The sequence below is a fragment of the Cavia porcellus genome, unplaced genomic scaffold (assembly GCF_034190915.1).
Source record: "Cavia porcellus strain 051 isolate PalLab524CR breed Dunkin Hartley unplaced genomic scaffold, mCavPor4.1 scaffold_10, whole genome shotgun sequence".
In the NCBI taxonomy this organism is placed as follows: Eukaryota; Metazoa; Chordata; class Mammalia; order Rodentia; family Caviidae; genus Cavia; species Cavia porcellus.
Genome location: NW_026947493.1, coordinates 85,418,926 through 85,437,286, shown reverse-complemented (window position 1 = coordinate 85,437,286; position 18,361 = coordinate 85,418,926). Strand labels below are relative to the sequence as shown.

At 41.3% G+C, this 18,361-nt stretch overlaps 1 protein-coding gene across 3 annotated transcripts in view; it reads left to right on the top strand.

Annotated features, from left to right (window-relative positions):
* The window catches only part of Lrp12 (LDL receptor related protein 12), a 74,429-nt gene that overhangs the window by 43,217 nt on the left and 12,851 nt on the right, over positions 1 to 18,361 (top strand). For all 3 annotated transcript variants that reach the window (XM_063257765.1, XM_063257764.1, XM_063257763.1), the window contains 2 exons: positions 10,035 to 10,170; positions 17,910 to 18,112. In XM_063257765.1, coding sequence (XP_063113835.1) covers positions 10,035 to 10,170; positions 17,910 to 18,112 — 339 coding nt within the window. The remainder of the gene's footprint in view (positions 1 to 10,034; positions 10,171 to 17,909; positions 18,113 to 18,361) is intronic.

The following is an 18,361-nucleotide window of genomic DNA, read 5'->3' as shown; positions in this document are numbered from 1 at the left end:
TGTCGGCTCCATCCACTGAGCGGGCCAGAGCCAGGGAATGTGTTCCAGCAAGCTGTGTCTAAGTGTTTATTTAACATTTCCTTTTCCACACTGCCACTCTGAGATAGTTCTTCAAAGTGTGGCTTCCTGTCACTTACCGCCGCCTTTGCCGAGCGCGGGTTAGGCGTCAAGCACTGTGCAGCCCTTCGTGGGTGCCCTAGTTTGGAGAAGCGTCCCCAGAGGTGTGTGTGTGTTAATGATGCCTCCCCGGGACGGTGCCCTTGGGAGGCGGTGGACCACTGAAGAGGCGAGCGCAGGTGGGACTGCTGGGGCCCCTGGGGCACGCCTGCAGCGTGACCCGCGATCCTGCTCCCTGCCTGCTGCTGCGGTGGGCAGCTCGCTGTGTGCCACACCCTCCATGGGCTGCTCTCCTCGGCACTTTGGAATCCGGACCCTGTTTGCTGTTTTTCCCTCTTCTCCCTTTTATTATATTTAGGCTTCTTCTGACTGGTTGCATTTTATTTTACTTCCAGGTGACCCTTTATTATTATTTATTCTGGACACCACTGGTCTTCAAGAAACCAAAGAAATACCTATCCTTCCTACAGCTAATGGCCAACTAAAACTCTGTGTCCCTAGAGCATCACTGAGAATGATAGAAATAGCCATCACTGCACTTGTTTCTTGCTGCACTAATGCAGAGAATTATTTGTCTAATTTATAAACAGTGGGATGTGGGGTTTCCTACATGCCCTTTCTAGTAATCAGTCTGAGAGATCAAGAATCCTGAGTGAAAAAGATTAATACAGTGTGTCTTATTTTTTCTGCTAATACTGAAAGATAGCACTGTGCTATCTTAGACTAGTAAATGCTGCTGTTAGAGAGCTAGTGACTATTTCTGTGAAGGGAGAATTGCAGTTTTCTGACTGCAGCTAATGGGCAAGGAGGGTGTGGAGAGTGACCCCAGGCCCTGCAGCATGCCACGTAAGAGCTCTACCACCAAGGGATATGCCCAGCTCTCTGGGTTTTAAAAAGAATGAAATTCAGCACAGTTCTTAGGAGCTCCCACACCGGTCCTATCGCTGACCCTTCTGGCACTATCTGCCCTCAGGATGATGACTGTTGTGATGTTTTTGTTATGACAGAGTCCAGCTCAGTTACCGCATGGAGTCTACCACACAGAGGGCCCAGTAATCATGACAGTGGGTCTGGCAGCAAAGCCAGTCACCTTGAAAGAGGAGGACCCCAGAGTGGAGTCGTCTCTTCTAGCCACAGCCAGCAGAGAGCTGCTTGAGCACCTTAACTTCCCCACCCCACAGATCTCAGCGTGTGGTTGGTCACCAGCCCTGCGCTCTTGGTTTCCCAGAGACTGTGTCTGCATGCTTGCTTCCTAAACTCTTTGTGCCGTGGTAACAGCCTTGAGAATGCTACCACTTTTTGTTGGTCACTGTTTCCCCGTTCTCAGGCTGTTGCTTTTTAAAGGGTCTTCTTCAGCCTCCACGTAACCCTCTCATTCTAATACTCTATTGGGTGCCCTAAGCATCTCACCCATGTTGCTGTCTGTAAAGGTAGTTCTAGGGTGCTGTGTTGTCAGCTTTCCGTTACTGTCACAAAATACGTGAGGACATCAGTTTATACGGAGGAAAGACTGATTCGGGCGCTGCTTTTAGAGCTTTCAGCCTATCCTAGCCACTTGGCTCTGTGGCTTTGGGCCTATGGCAAGGCTGTGTATCCCAGCAGGGGAAATTGCTCGCCTTGTAGGGACTGGGAAGCAGAGAGAGAGAGACTGGACCACAGCCCCAGTGTCCCCTTCAGGCATCTGTCCCACAGCCAGACCGTGCCTCCCGCAGGTTCCCCACCTCCACGAGTGCCCTGCACCTCTAGGTGGGGTTTAAGACCCCTATCCCAGCAGGAGCTGCTCAGGAGCTCTTTCAGTTCAGGAAACTAAGCAGTGCTTCATCCTGCCTGCTGTCCTAGGTAGCAAATAGGAGACAGTCTCCAGAAGCTTGAAAGCCAGGTGGCCCCTTTCTTCTGTCTGAGGTTTCATAACCCTCCTCACGGTGTCTTCAGAATGGATGCCTTTGGTCACTGGTGGAATTCTGTCAGCAAATCCTTGCGCCCTGGAAAGTGATTCCACGCACCTTGGCACCCGCGTGGTGGGTGGGAGGCCAGTGCGTTGGTGGGCGCCGCAGTTTCCGCAGGCCAGAGCCCGCGTGTTTTCCCAGCTGTGACCCTTGCTAGTGTTTCTGTGATCTTAGGAAGATTACTCCTTTTTCCCCCCCTGTAAGTAGGGGGTGACACTGGTAATACGAGTTACGTGAGAGAAGGTTCGAGAGGAGCGCAGGGCGGACAGTACGCAGGGCTCAGTGGATGCTCCGTTTGCGGCGACGTCCCAGCCGTGGGGTCTGCGGCCCCGTGGGGTCTCCTTGGATGGTGCTCTCAGGGCCGGAATTCACTACTGTGAACTGCCAGCACGCTCGGGAGTCTCCTCCGCACCTGGGGGCCGGGCCTTCCAGCCTCCCTGCTGCGGGTCTCCTAGTTAGCAGGGCGCGCAGGTCTCGGATCCCGGCTGATCACCTCGGCTGGCCCCGGCTTCCCCGAGGCAGGACGCCCCTTCCTGTGTGCGCTAGCTGCGCTCTCCGTGTGGGACGGACCCGCTGCTCCTTGTTCACGCCCTCGACCCACATGGCCTGAGAGTTTGCTTACCCGTGTTTTTCAGAGGTGTGTTTTTAAAGTTAATTTCTTTCCATTGGATGCAAAGCCTTCTTACTTGGATGTTAAACATTTCGATTTGTTTTGCATTCATCCTCCAAGGTGGAATTAATATTTACAAGAGTCTATACTCTGAAAAATAAATGGCCAAATGGTAGTGTCCGGTGTTACCTGGAAGTGCCACCCTTTGCTTGTGAGCAGGACAAGCATGCTTTTCTTTACAAGCTTTGCTGAGTAAAATGCTACAGAAGTACGCGCTCGTGCATTTGTCCTCAGCTGTCCCCGGCCACTCCGTTTTCTCTCCCCGTGGGTGACAGCGCTGTAGAGTAGCTTTGCACAGGAACTTGGATCACGGCCTCAGCACCCCTCGTCACTCTGCCTCGGCCTGACCAGCGTCTCATGGAATCCGGGCATTACGTTTTTTGAGCTAGCTTGGAATACGCTTTTTTACTCCGGCTATCTCTACTTCCGTTCTGTGAAAGAAATTCTTTGTTCTTAGTCAAACATATAACCCTCACTGTTACTGTGCCTATGTGATTTTTGTAGGGAGTGTGAAGACTTTTTTCTGTTTTATATCACCAAATATTTAACTTCATTTTACATTTGGATTAAATTTACTGTGAACATACATGCATTATATCATTTAGTACTTGTGTTGTCTTTTATGTTTTAATGATTATTAGGCTTTTTGGGTTCGGTTAATAGTCACACATCATTGTTTCAAAAGTATAATTTCATGAAAGTATAAATTTTTTTTACTTTTGTTGTGCCTTTTATGTTTGTTACCAGAGTAGGTGGTCAGTGGACGTAGCTGGCTCCTACTTCTATTTTAATTTTTGTGGTTTATTAAAACCAAAGACACACTGATTTCCTGTCCCTTTTAGTCTCAGCTGCTTTTTGTCATAAACTGTCTCTCCATGTCAGTTAAAAAGAACGCAGGTTTTCAGCCATGCAACAGGAAATCCTACCTTTTCTTTTCATGTAGTTCCACTCTATTATAAAAGTCTTAGCTCACTTCCAGCCTTTACCAACCATCAAATCTGAAGGGCAGTTTGACAGTGTTTTGAAGTGATCATCTCCCTTTCTGTGTTTCCTCCTAATAATGGTCATTTGGTTACATCTGATTATTTTTAACGATTACTTTTTGAAAATAGCATGATACATTGTTCTAGTTTTAAAACTAGTTCTGTAGTTTTCTTTGGGATTATTGAGATATCAATGTAGGCATCAAAATGTCTTTGAGTATTTCTTAATCAGTTGTTCAATTTTCTAACTATACAGAATCTTATTAAGAAATCCATCAGAGAGGCTCTCTTCTCTCTGATGGATTTCTTAAGAAGTAACTTCTCTTAATTGATAGTTTACATAGTAAAAACATTACATATTTCGAATAGCCTTCTAGTGTAGCTTAACCACTAGCACTGGTAATGATACTGTCTTTTAATTTCTATTCCACATATCCTACACACGAGGTCCACACTAGATCCAGATACCCTGCTCGCTAGATCACAGCAGGTGGGGACCGTTAGGTTACCCAACACTGCGCCTAGAAAGAAATCCTGTCCAGGAGCAAAGTTACTGTCTTTATTTATTTATTTATTTATTTATTTATTTATTTTAATTTAAGAGGAAAAAGAGAAAAACACAAAACAAACCAAAGCGGTGTAAGGGTACACGTAATACAGAACTACAAAAAAACAAAACAAAACAAACAAACAAAAAAAAACATAACAGTAAGAAATCACCTGTTAGTAGATTACATATTATCATCTTGAAAATAGTTCCTCAAATCACAGTATCAAAGAATACAAGGTGGACATTCAAACAGGGAGACTGCAAACAGCTGTGTTCAATGATCCAAAAACATTGATATAGTCAGCTATTTAACACCCCTAAACACACTTGCTGTTATATCCGTTAGAGCTTTTTCTTTTTTTTTTTTTCCCTCTCTTTTTTAACAACAAAATTTACACATTTTGGATTTTATTACTCCTTAGTGCTTATTACTTTTTTGGGGGGGGAAGAATACAGTCTTTAATGAACACTGGGAACCATTGCTTCTGGAATTAATGTGAAATTTATAAAAGTATACATACGTTTCATCATCATCATTAAACATATTGGAAGTTTTGTTTTTATCTAAATATAATTACCCGAAGTAGATTGAATAGTTTCCTTGGCAGTTGTTTGTACTCTGAGAAAAACCGTTAGCACCTGTCATCAGAGAGGTGTAAAGGAAGCCAGAGGGACGGGGCCTGAAGTACAGGTATTTCTGATAGAGTGCTATTTGTGTGTTCCTGGGATCTTCATGTTTTCCAAGCCACACACGAAGGCTGCGGTGAGACGCAGTGTCAGCACGGAGCACTTCCAGCGCATCGTGCTCTGAGCAGGGAGAGGCAAGATGCCAGTGTGAGCACGCGCAGTCACGTAGCGCTGACCTCGACAGCGAGACTCAGCTGCGCTCCGCGTCGTTCTTCTCCCTTAGAGACATTCGCCTCTAACGCAGCCTCGTCAGAGCCGGAACTATGATTCTGGCGCGCGCATCGCCAGTAAGGTGATCGGTTTTCATGTGGAGTATGTTCACATCTCTGTCTGCACTTTCAGCTTCCCAAACATCTAAGTGTAGAGGAAGCTGATCACCTCATTAAGGCAGGAAGGGAAGCACTTCTCACAGGAAACGAAGGCATTTCTGTAGGGTTGCTGTTGCATGTTTTCTTAACTGTGAACACGCCTGCCTCTGGTCATTTCAAATCATTAGCATGCTGGGAATAAACTCTTTTGCATTATACTGGCAAGATTTCCTCCATTTTCCAATTACATAGAAACTAATTTTTGCGGGAGAATTAACTAGACCGTAGCTAAAATAATTATGTATGAGCAATAGAGAAGGCTGGATAGAATGAATGTGGATAGAAGGGGGTCAGGTTTGATGTACCGTGAAGTGGGAGTATTGTCAGCATCTAGGAAGGTGAGGGTCAAACCAGCACGATGACACAAACACCTGTTTTAAAACATTTTTTCCTACAGTTTTCAGAGTGTGCACCCCAACCCTACCCTCACCCTGGCTTCCATCCTTGTCAGGTGACAAGCACTCATAGTACAGTGTGTCCTCCCTGGGTGACCACCTCAGCCCAGCCTCTGAGCTCTGCTGTCCGCCAGATCGAGGCACCTGGTGTCCTGTATCGACCCCTGACAAATCTTGGCAGTGTGATAAGTCCTTACTAATTCGGCCCTTAAAGACCCTGTTCTCTAGGGAGCATTTTAATCCTCATATTTATCTCATATTATTAATCTTTACCTTTTATGGAGTTGATCACAGTAAACCATTTCAGATTTTTTAAAAGATACAAAGTAATAGGACACATATCATAAACTGAGACAAAATGAAAATACAGTTCGGGTTAGGTACTGAAGCTAACGCCTTAAAAGATGGGATGAAGAAATCACTTTTAAGAGACTAAAATAATGAAAAAAGTAGACTTGGAGCAGTTAGAAAAGCAGCACAGAGCGGGCAGTGGAACGGCCTCAGTGGTCTGAGAGGCGATGAGTGGGTTTCTGGCCTGGGAGTTACTGCCTTTGTCACTGTGAGGTCTTGCTTCACTTTCTTCCCTGTTCTTGAAGAGCCTTGAGGTCACCTGTGGGATTCTCCCAATAAATTTCCTTTTTATTTAACTGCCTTTTGCCTCAGTCAAATGATGCTTAAGCCATTAAAAACTGAGAATGTGCAATAGAAGGATTTGGAGAATACACTGTTCTGATCATATGAAATTTCAGGGTGGAGTACCTGCTGTACATTTGGCTGTGCAGAGGTTTCGAAGTTACAGGAGCGGATGAGACCTTGCATTGCGCATGAAGCAAGGTCACGCTAAGCAAACAGCATGGGGTGGCAGGAAGAGGGCAGGGAGGTGTCAGCAACCCAGGGTAGTGAGCAGTATCACGAAGGACAGAACATCACTGTCACATATCCAGAAAGGTCCACTGGACTTGGCCCTGAGGTCTGTGGTGGCCTTTGCCTGCTGGCATGGTTTCTGTGGAGATAAGGGAAGAATGAGAAGTCTGGCTTCAGTAGGTCAAGGAGAAATTGCAAAGCAAGGTAATGAAAAACACATTTATGCATCCTGTTGAACTTCTGGAAATAGGTCAGAAACCCATCCCAGTGATAGGGGAAAAGGCACATGACTGGCGCCAAAGAGACCTGGGGTTGGTCAGATAACCAGTCCTTATCTTAGCATGTGAAGAAACTGACCCGGCAAGTTTGAGTGGTTTGCAGCACAGCACAGCGAGTAAGTGGCAGGTGAAACAGACAGCATCCAGGACTCCAATGCCACATCCACCTGCATGTGGAGTGAACTCTACGCACACAGGACAGGAAGTGGGACGGTTTCTGAGGCAGCTGAATTTATTTTTTCTTATGGAGGAGGATGTGTTTTTGGTGGAGTTATTTACCTACATAGCCAGTGTATTGTACTTGCAAAAATGTGCTCATTAAAAAGCCACTGGATTACTAGGTATGATGGTGCAGTCCTGTGACCCTGGCTGCTCCAGAGGCTGAGGCAGGGGGACCACAAGACTAAGTAATTTAGTGAGACCAAATCTCAGAAAGGGCTGGAGATATAGCTCAGTGCCCCATGAGTTCATCCTCTAGTAATATCAAAAAACAAAAAGAAAGCTACAGGGTTACTATGAAGAATGATAAATATAGTAGTAGATCTATATCTATATGCTTAACCTGATTTAGACATTACATACTATGTACATGTATCAAAACATTATATATAATTTATATAAATTTTGTTTATGTATCAAATTTAAAAATAGCAGAATGCTGAATTTAACTATGTTACAGATGTGGAAAACCAAATCAATGTATGTATTCTTAAGAAATTCAGTGAGAAACTGTGATATTATAGTTGTATTTTTCATTAGCAGGAATCATTAATATTTTAAAATAAAGTTAACAAAAATACATATGATATTAGAAATGCAAAGCAGTGAATCTTAAAATAATCATTCAGACTCAGTGCTATGTCTCAACCTGTGGCAGCTGCATGGAAATAAAATATTTGCATCCATTTTTTTAGCATCAAATCAGAATTTAACTGCAACTTTTGGTATAAGAGCACCACCTATGGGCTTCTCATGTAGTACTTAAGAAATTTTTCTTAAAAAGAAAACTAATAGAACAACCTAATAAAGTTCTTTCTGGTTGTTTCCTTGCAGTTAATCTATCATTTATGTAAAGGTTAATAATTTTCTGCTTTGTCACCGAGTACTCTCGCCTAGTTTTGGACTGTATTTCATAGCTGTTAAAAGTCAACTTGTAAGTGTTTGAGTACTGACATGCCTATTAACTTGAAGTTGTGTTACACTCTTTTATACAGATGAATTTTTAAAGGGTATGAACACTTGTCCATATTAGGGGAAATGATTCCCATATTGTAAATATTTTTGCATGTTTATTTGTATCTTCATAAAGTTAATCCTTCCCAGAATGGTTTGGTTAGACATAAAAAGAAGATCCTATAAATGACTTAGGGGATCTTTTATTAAATTATTGTGATAATAGAGCAAAGTGGAAACAACTGGCTATTTATTAGCTCTGAAAGTTCTATTTAGAGAAATTTAGTCTTTTTCTTAAACATTCATTAAAATTGACATTTTTCTTTCAAGGGAAATGTGGTGTCCACCAAAGCCGTGGGCAGTGAGGTGAACTTGAGCCTGGGCATTGAGTGCGTGCCCTGCCTGCGGCGACCTCTGTGCTCCGAGAGCCCAGCTGAGGCCCCTCGCCATGCAGGCTCGGCGCTGCGGGGCTGCCGCCCAAGCCCGGCCTGCGGCTCGCCCCGGATCCATCCGGGCTGAGGAGTCTGGAGAGGTAGTACTGCCTCTAACGGTGCAGCCTCCTATGTCTTAGCCGTTCTGGATAGAGGTTTTTAAAGTGCATAGTATATTTTCTAGTGTAATGACATTGAACAGACTGTATAAATCTGTTGCCAAGAAACATTTTTCCAAATTACAGTTATTATAAGTAGATTTAGCTACCTTGGCTTACTTGATTTCTGAACCGTGGCAGGACTCAAGCCTGTGCGATGCTGCCCCTCCTTAGCTGCCTCCTAGGCTCGCGTGTTTCATCGTGATGCCAGCCGTGCTTACCCTGTGGGCACGGGCAGAAGGCCGTGTTCTGAGCGTGCAGGGATTTCGCGTTCATTGCGTAGTTTTTATCAGTATTCTAAACAGTGCATTAGCGCCTCTCCCTGTGTACCTCTCCCCGTTTCCAATCCGTTTCTTCTAATCTGCTGTTACATTAAAAATTGGATAATTAATTTGTTGAAATTGTATTAAAAAAGAGGTTCTGTGGTTTTAAATTCTAGTTGAAGGCTTATTTGTAGGGCAGTGACTTTATTTTTAATTGAGGGAGAATAAGTTGGAAAGATTATCAGCTAAATTCTCTATCGATAAAATATTAACTATGTTGCAGTAAGATTCAAGATATTATAAGTATAAGGAGAGTGACCCAGGAAAATATTGGTATTTCAGTTTATTCTATATGCACCAAAATGTTCTTCCATGATAATCAGATATCAATCACATAGTGATCTATTTGAGCACTACTGTATTTCAGGAATTTACTTTTCAATAGTTTAGGAAACATTCGTGATCCGATATTAAAGTTTGCATGTATTAATGAAATAAATGGAAGAACTACTACTGTACTTTGCAGTAATTTTGTTTTGCTGTTTTTATCCAGTCATCTAACTTTCCAGTAAAAGTTACAGTTTATGTAAAGTGTTCTGAAAGCTAGATGACAATCACAAGGCTGTAGACACAAAAATTCAGTAAATACTGAACTTGAGAAACGAGAGCTGAATCAGTTGGTTTCCCTAGCTAAACCTAACAACTGACTCTTGTTTTTCTTTTTTATTTTCTTTCTTTCTTTTTTTCTCTTTTGTCTTTTTGAGACAAGGTCTCATTATACAGTTGAGGCTGGCCTTGAGCTCACTGTGTAGCCCTGGCTGGTCTCCGACTCGTAATGATACTCCTGCCTCAGCCTCCCGAGCGCTGGGATTACAGACGTGAGCCACCATGCAGCACAACAGCTACTCTTGAATAATACAATTTGAAAACTTCCTTGCCTGCCCAAAACATGTACTTAATTAGGATAAGGCTCTTTGTCTGAAAAGGAAGAGATTAAAAGATCACACTGAATAGAAGCTTTCCAAAGTTGCTAATACCACATATTACCACATATGATTTTATGTCTTTTTTTAAAAAAATAAATACTGATTTACTGAATGCTGTGTTTTAATGCCTAATAATTACCTAGGCTTGCTTTGGCTGTCTTCCAGCTTGTGGAGAGACTCCAGAACAAATCCGGGCCCCAAGTGGTATAATCACCAGTCCAGGCTGGCCGTCTGAGTACCCTGCCAGACTCAACTGCAGCTGGCTCATAAAGGCAAATCCAGGAGAAATCATCACTATAAGGTAATTCTGAGACCTTTGTGGTATTATAATATTTATTACAAAATGTAAATTAGTTTATAAGTTTCTAAATATCATTACCTAACCCACAGTGATATAAAAGTGTTTTCAGGAGATAAGTTATATTTATCAGTACCATCTCAAGAGTAACATGTGTTTTGAATACTTTCTAATGGTGGTAATATATTTACAGTGAGTCATCAGATCATCTGTATTCTTCTAAGCTACAGTTTAACAAAAGATGCACATTGGCTACATAGGTCAGTAGGATCAAGAGTAAACTTAGGTAGTGCAACAAAATCCACTTGGAGGTCTAGCCCCTAACCATGGGTTGAGACCTTTATCTGCAGATGTTAAAACATGATCATAGATGCGCTTCTGCAAAATAACCATATGTTTAAGATTCTAAGAATAAATATGATATAAATACAAAAGGTCAATTATTCTTCAAAAAAATTAATACAGAGAAAAACTAGGTATTATGGAGAGACGGTAGTAGACTGGATGTTGCTTAAAGAAACGTTATCAAAGATCTTAGAAAATAGTACCTAAAATGAGAGAGAAAGTGTGTCTGAACGGCAGACCTGGAGCTGGAGGGGAAACGCAGAGAAGGGTGCGCCAGCATCACAGGGACAGCACCTGCAGTAGCACCAGTGCCCCTCGGACATCCTGCGCGGTGTCGCGGCTTCGCAGTGGGACACGGATTGTAGGTTAGAGCAGACTTTGCAGGTCATAGCCCCAAATCCATTGTTTCATGTTTTGTTAGACACTGTAAACACAGTCCTCTTTCCCCGCTTCCCTTCTGTGTTCTTTCAGTGGTAAGTGGAGCTGCCCTCTTACAGAGAGCATCCTCTCTCCCCTTTCCTCATGGAAGCTGCCAGCTGAGGGCACACTTGTTTTCCTCTGGGGCACCTCTGTCCCTGGTGCTTCCCTCTGGAAAGCTGGGGTGTCTTATGTGAGTGCACAACAACATTTTACCACATACTGGATGTATAACATAAAACTAGAGTTTATGGAGATGTTTACAGAAGCTCAGTTACAGGAAGCCTGGAAATTCTTGTCTGCCCAGCATTACGGGAATATTGTCCTCTCGTTTTGATCATGTGTTGGATTTCAGAAGCAAGATGCATTAAAAATCAAGTGCAGTACTGAAATGAGCAAAATCAGAGGTAAAACCTACGTGTAAAAGAAAGTTTCCTAAATCCTTAAAGTTAAAAAGTTTGAGAAAGTGATTTTAATAACAAAGGCATTATTATAGCAATACCAAAACTTTAAAACTGGATATACAGAAAGCAGAGGTTTTGCCTGTGACTGTTCTTGTAAAGTCTTAAATAAATGATTCAGAAGACTTATGCCATAATCAAGTGCAGTTCACTTAGACATGCATATGAGTTAGTGATGGGGAATTCTAATTATCTAGTAATAAATCAAAAGTATATGATTAGCTAGAATAGATGGGTGCTTTAAAGCATTTCAGTTAAAAAGAAAATCACTTCTTCCTAGGTTTTTTTTTTTTAATTAAAATCCCTAGTAAAATGGAATTGAAACATGGTTTTAAGAAATCTAATTTTTTTTTTAAAGAAGAAAACAGTTACCAGAGTATAAACAAGCAATACCGTGAGCTCCCTGCATAAAAAGGCTGAAATCATGATATAAGTTCAGTTTTTACTTTGTCTCCCTTGCAACCCACCCAAATCAAAAACCAGCTCATCTCGTGCTCCTCAAATCAGGGCCTCGGGCAGGGCTGTTGTGCTCCAGAGCGCAGCCCACCCCCCGCTTCCTCTGGCCTGACCTGCTGGGGGCGGCGGGCACTGCCGTGAGAGGACAGCTCCCAGCACGTGTGAGGGGCTTTGCCACCTGCCACCTCCACGGCAGGGTTTTTGATACGCTGAACTAACATCGAGGGCTCCTGCTGGAAGGGACACCCAGGTTGGGGAACATGGAGCAAAAAAGAACTGAAAACCTCGAGATAAGGCTGCCCAGAACCCTAGAGTGTGAGAAAACTTAATGTTGAGCAAGTCGTCCGGCAATATCAGACTGGACAGATTCACTCGGAGCATCGCAAGGTTTGTGTTGTCAGCAGGGTCTGGGTCTTTTTGTGCCTGTCGTAGGCACTTGAGAGTCTAGTGAGTCTGTGGGTCTTTCCCCATGACACAGGTTTGTAAACTCATAAAACAAAATTACGAAGTGTAATTATATTAAAATTCAGTTATCAGATCTTAAAATATGTTAGTAATATATGCTTATTAATACTGATTAAAAACTAGTGACAGTTGTAATAATTACTGTAGTTTCAAAGTAATTGCATGTAAGTAGTACTTATAGGGATCTATGAAAACTGAAATGTAATTTGAAAGTATCTGTTTTCTACTAGTGACAGATGGCAGGTACTGTAAATAATGTCATACTGTATTGTTTATACATAAAGGAAATGCTAATAATTTCAATTAGATGTTAATAAAATAAAGTTAAAACTGTTTCCTCCCATTTTGAGAATTTGGAAGGAGAACAGAAACACAAAATACTCTTCACTTTGGTTAGGGAAAAAAGTTTCTACTGGTATTTGAATTAAAATATCTAAAGGTAACTGATTTTTAAAAAAACCGAATAACATTCTGAAGTATCAAGTAGAGAAAAGGGAACTTTTTAAAACTTGTATTGATAAAAAAAAAAATGAGGGAAATGAAAACCCAGGAAGGCTATTAATAAATACAAATGTATTAACTCAGACCTTTAAAAGATAGATGACCTAATCAGATTTATTGGTTGGGTGATTTATACAGTCTTACTGTATAGAAGGCTTATAGGAAATGAGACTACTAATAGGAAATCTAGAAAGGGGACAGAGAAAAGATTGACTTTGGAGATCCTTACCAAGAATAAGCTGGTATAGGGAGAGTAGCCTCAGCTACATGGGAGCCTAAGTGCAAGTATTATAACACATGGAGAAGACGAGCCGGAAACTGTGGGTCCCTAAAACATAGCCTAAAATACTTACAAAGCAAAGTGTGGAGAATTACCTACCAAATTTGACTAATCCACAGTGATAGTTTTAAACATACCTTTAATGCTCATGTCTATTTCAACAGATAGATAAAAGTTTCTACAGGTATATGAAACATTTATTTTAAAAATGATTTTGTCAAATCACAAAAAAACAGTACACTTCAAAGTCGTTTCAGCATTCAAATTCTGTTTTTCTGTACAACTTTCAGATTTTGTTTCTTGCCACAGTGAAAATTAAAGGGAAAAATACCAAGCCTATAATGTTTGGAGACATGTTCCTAAATAACTCCTGCATTAAAGAGGAAATCACAATAGGACTAAATGTTTTTTAAGTAATTTTATAGTTGATAGTGTTATATATTACAACTGTTGGAAAACATTAGAAGTACCTAAGGATACTTAGGGAAAGGTTTACAAGTTTAATGTGTGAATTTAAATATTAGTAAGATGGAAAATAAGCTCAGTATTTAACCTTAATGGTCTAGAAAAAGAATTGTAAGCTAAATTTTAAGGTAGAAAAGGAAGAGAAGATCAGAAAAACAGTAAGATTCAGTAGGATAAAAGCACACTTTCTAAAAAACCACAAAAAGAGAAAAGCTTAGGGCAAAAATGAAGAAAAAGATCCAAATACAAACAACTAATGTCTGTAATTATAAATGTAATAGAAATTTTAAGTCATAAAAGGCTATTATAAGTAGGTTTATGTTAACAGTCAGATGAAATGAAAGTGTATGTATGTGACAAAATTTACTTCAAGAAGAACTCTACAACTGATCAAATAATAAACGAAACTGAGTCAACATCAAAAATATCAGACTTAAATATTCTTAAGGCATTTTTACCTTAAAAAAACTTTAGATTAAATATTTTTAAGGCACTTTTGATGTACTGAATAGGTAAGAAATGTCTTAACTTAATGAAGCTTATCTGTTAAAAAGCTGTAGGAAGCCAGCTCTGTCCCTGTAGCACCGCGGACAGGGACGGGTGCCTCCCTGCATGAGGAAGCCCTATCAGGTAGGCTTCCGCAGCACAATAGGTAGAAATCAGTAGAAGGGAAACATGAGATGGAAGAAGCAAAATTCTCTTTGTTTCCCAGTAATGAGTTTGTTTCCATAGAATACTGGAGCAAATTTAAAGACTACAGACGTGAAAAGCCTTTGAATCTATAAAAGTACTGTGTATAATTTTGTAATAATGGATTTTACTCTCAAGATAGAATGACTGATTATGAGAAAGCTTAAATGGTGAAAAGTTTAGGAAAAGCCAATTAAAGCAAAAAGCATGAAGACACTGAAAATCTCAACCCTGGATCTGTATTCCACAGACTTACAGGGAAAGGTATGTCAGCAGGACTTAATTCTGTAAGCTGTTATAAAGCATTTTTTTTTAAAACCTGCAAACTAATTCCACTATAGTATATTAAAAAATCCTAAGTGAAATATTAGCAAACTGGATTCAGTGGAGTACACACGAACACATAGTTTCAATTATTTCTTGTTCTGGACAATGTTCTTGCCTTTAGTTGGACATTTTAATGGATTAAAATTATTTTAAGGCATTTCCTGGATTGAATTGAACTTAGCCCTTCCCTAAACAATGGTTTTACCCATTCTGGATAAAATACATAAAAACAACGGTGGAAAGGCACTTGAAGAGTGCTTAAATGCTAACAGAAACAAGAGATTTCATACTTGAAAGAAACCACACTTAATAAAACAGGTTTATTTTCTACCAGTTTTCTGAATATTTTCATCAACAAAAAGGCATGATCAGAACTCAGGGCATCATCCCAGTATAAATACTTAGCTTCTTTTTAATACTGATCTTTTTAGCAACTGAGATCTCTACTCCAGTTTTTCGTTTGCTTTCTTTCTAGCCAAACTGAAAACTTAAAATGGGCTTTTTGCTTCTGTTTCTCACATTTGGCTTTAAATCACAAGCAGTAACCATGCCACAGCCTAAATGTTGGGCTGCTTTGAAATTTCCTCCCGGATCCACCATCACTGCCCTTAGTCTCAGGCCCCCACAGTCTCAGGACAACGAGCAAAGCATCCAAACATTTTCTGCCCGAGCGTAGCATGGCCTGTAGTCTCACTGCCAGTGGAGTCCTATTCCCAACTGAAACCGGACTCCTGAGTCTGGTGTTTACCCAGCTGCACTTAATCAGCTTTCTGGCTTTCTCAGTTCTGACCAGACTCTCCATCAAGTTCATTTTACAGCATCCTAGACCTGTTTCTCCAGCTGGTATCTCTAAGCCTTCCCAAACTCCTCTCTCACGTCAGTACCAAAGGTTCCTGAGCGACATGGTCATGTGGTATCATTGCAGTGACCCCACTCCTGGTGCCAGAGTCTGTCTTAGACACTTTTCTCACTGCTGGAACAAAATTCCTGATACCACAACTTAAAGGAGAAAAGATTTACATATTTTGTCTCATAGTTTATAGAGGTTTCAGTCCACAGTTGGCTGGCTCCCTGGTAGGATGGCCTGGAAAAGCAGAATGGCAGAGAAGAGCCGCTCCTGGCATGGAGGAAAGTAGCAGAGAGGAAAGGGAGACAGGAGAGGGGCAGCCCCTTCCCGGCCATGCCCAGTGACCACCTCCTCCTTCCAGGCTCACCTCCTGGATCCCACGTAGCTGTCGACTCCTTAGTGCACGAATTTACTGAATCACAGCAGGGGTGATCTGGAGTTTGAATCCTTTTAGTCCATTCTCAGTGAGACAGCTTGGAGGCTGAAACTTGCTCACCTAAGTACCTTGAGGTTTTTTATTGAAGTTCTACAAGTGTCCTGTTTTTAAAAGGAGTACAGTGTTCTAAAAGTAATAATTACCCAAGACTTAGCAGGAATTTACCTATTCCAACAAAATGTTAGATTTAGGTTATCAGACAGTTATACTGTGTGGTGAAACGAAAGTCAGTATTGTATCTTCTACATTTTAAATAAATGAAAGAGAAAAAGAGAGAATATGTCTTGGGCCCTACTTGAGAACACACAAAATCACTTCAAAATAAATCCTAAGTTTAATGTAAAAGCCAAAAATAAGAAAAAATACGTATATTTTTGGGATCGTAAGGCACTAAAAATGCTAAACATAAAGAAAAAGGTAATAAATTAGATTTTACCAAAAGCAAAATTTAAAACCTTTGTTTAGTACAAGATTCCTTTAAGAAAAATGAGAAAAAAAATCACATACTAAAATCAATTAGCAATACACATGTCTAACAAAAGATTTGAGTTCAGATTATAAGATTAGTTTTTATACCTCAAGAAACACACAAGTTTCTTTAGTGGGCAAAAGATGCAGAAGGTAGGATTTGTCAAAAGGTAGGACAGCCGCTGGAGCCAGGGAAAGCTCGCTGTGCGTGTCTTCAAAGGGGGCGCACAGAGCCACACTGAGCAGTGTTACCGCACACCATGGGGACAGCCTGAGGAGCACCCAGCGTACCACAGCTCCAGGATGAGAGGCGGGGGTGACCTGGTCCCCGATAACAGCCAAGCGTGGGCACCTTTTAACATACAAAGAGGCCTTAAATGAAGAAAAACCTCACGGATGAAGGGAAGCATCAGCGCATTCACAGGAAGAGCATGGAGACAGCCGGTAAACACAGGGATGAATCTCAGCTCAGTAAGGTAGGAAATGCAAACCAGCAGTGATCTATTTTGGTCATGTAACTGACCATGTAATTTTTAAAATTAAAAGTTTGATTTTGCCAGAGGTATGGAGTGTATGGTAATTTGTTGCACACTTGGTGGAATTGTGAATTACTGTAAACATTTCCTGTCAGTATCTGTCAAATTTAAAGAGGAATCCTAACTTTTGACCAGGACTACTACTTGTAGGAAACTATCTTAGAAAAATGCTTGGTCGCGTGTATAAGAAAGATGTATAGACATCTGTGGACTCCTAAAAGTGTTCATAATAGTGAAAAACCAAGAACAAATTGTCCACCTTCATTAGCGCTACTCAGTATACTTATAAGCAAGTTCCCTGATACACAGCTTGGATAATTAACTTCCTTGTCACTTATTTGAAAGTGAAGCAGGAAAAGTCAGATCTTTTGCTTGTTAGTGAGACATATTCAGATGTTGGAAAAATATTTTGGTTTCTCTGATTTTCATAAGCAACAACTGATTTTGCATGTGATCTAATATTTGGCTATTTTTGCCCTTTTACTACAAAATCATGTTTGATTATAAAATCTTCTGTTTTCCCAGATGGGGATTTTACACCAAAAAAATTTTTATTTGCTTTTTTTTTTTTCATTTTGTTCAGATTTATACTATTTGTCTCCAGAAAATATAACTGATGTATAAGTGTTCCAATTAAGCAAGCAGATGAACCAGCTAAACATAAGAGAGTGCGGGCTTTCTCTGTGCATTCTTCTCTGCCTCAGGTTACGGGACAGCCGTTCTGTTTCAAACACAGAGCAGTTTAGGGTGTTCTGAATTAGAAATGGTTTTTCCTAAGGAAAAAGAAAAAGATTCCAACCATCACCTGTTTTTTTGTTTTGTTTTGTTTTGTTTTGTTTTTTGGCAGTTTTGGAGTCTGGTATTCCAGAACTACTCTGGAATCTGGGGAGAAGATACAGATACTAGGGACACAGACAACATAAACTACTTTCTGATGGTGGGGTCATACACCTAGAAACCCCAGAACAACTAGTGAATGTACAGAGTTTAATATACTGTCCTTAAATCCAGGATATCATTGAGAAACTTCTGGCTTTTCTTCCTCCAGTTTTCAGGATTTTGACGTTCAGGGTTCCAGAAGATGCAGTTTGGACTGGTTGACGATAGAAACATTCCAGAACGTGGAGAGTTACAGGGCCTGTGGCTCCACCATCCCCCCTCCGTACATCTCTTCGCAGGACCACGTGTGGGTCAGGTTCCACTCAGATGACAGCGTCTCCAGGAAGGGCTTCAGGCTGGCCTACTTTTCAGGTGCGTCTTTCAGAGGAAGAAAGCTTTGGCAGCGAAGCCTGCCTGCTGACTGCTCAGTCACGTGCACAGCGTGCACTCGGAGGAGGAGGCCTGCGGCTGCGGGCTGAAGACAGAGCTCAAGGCAGGGCCTAGAGCGCGCTGCGTAGCCCGCCCGGCAGGGTGACCAGGGCTGCAGGGGTCAGGTTTCTTCCCTGTGCTTCTCCACGTCGCCAGAGTTCCCAGAATGTGCGCTGTGGTGTGCACTTCCAT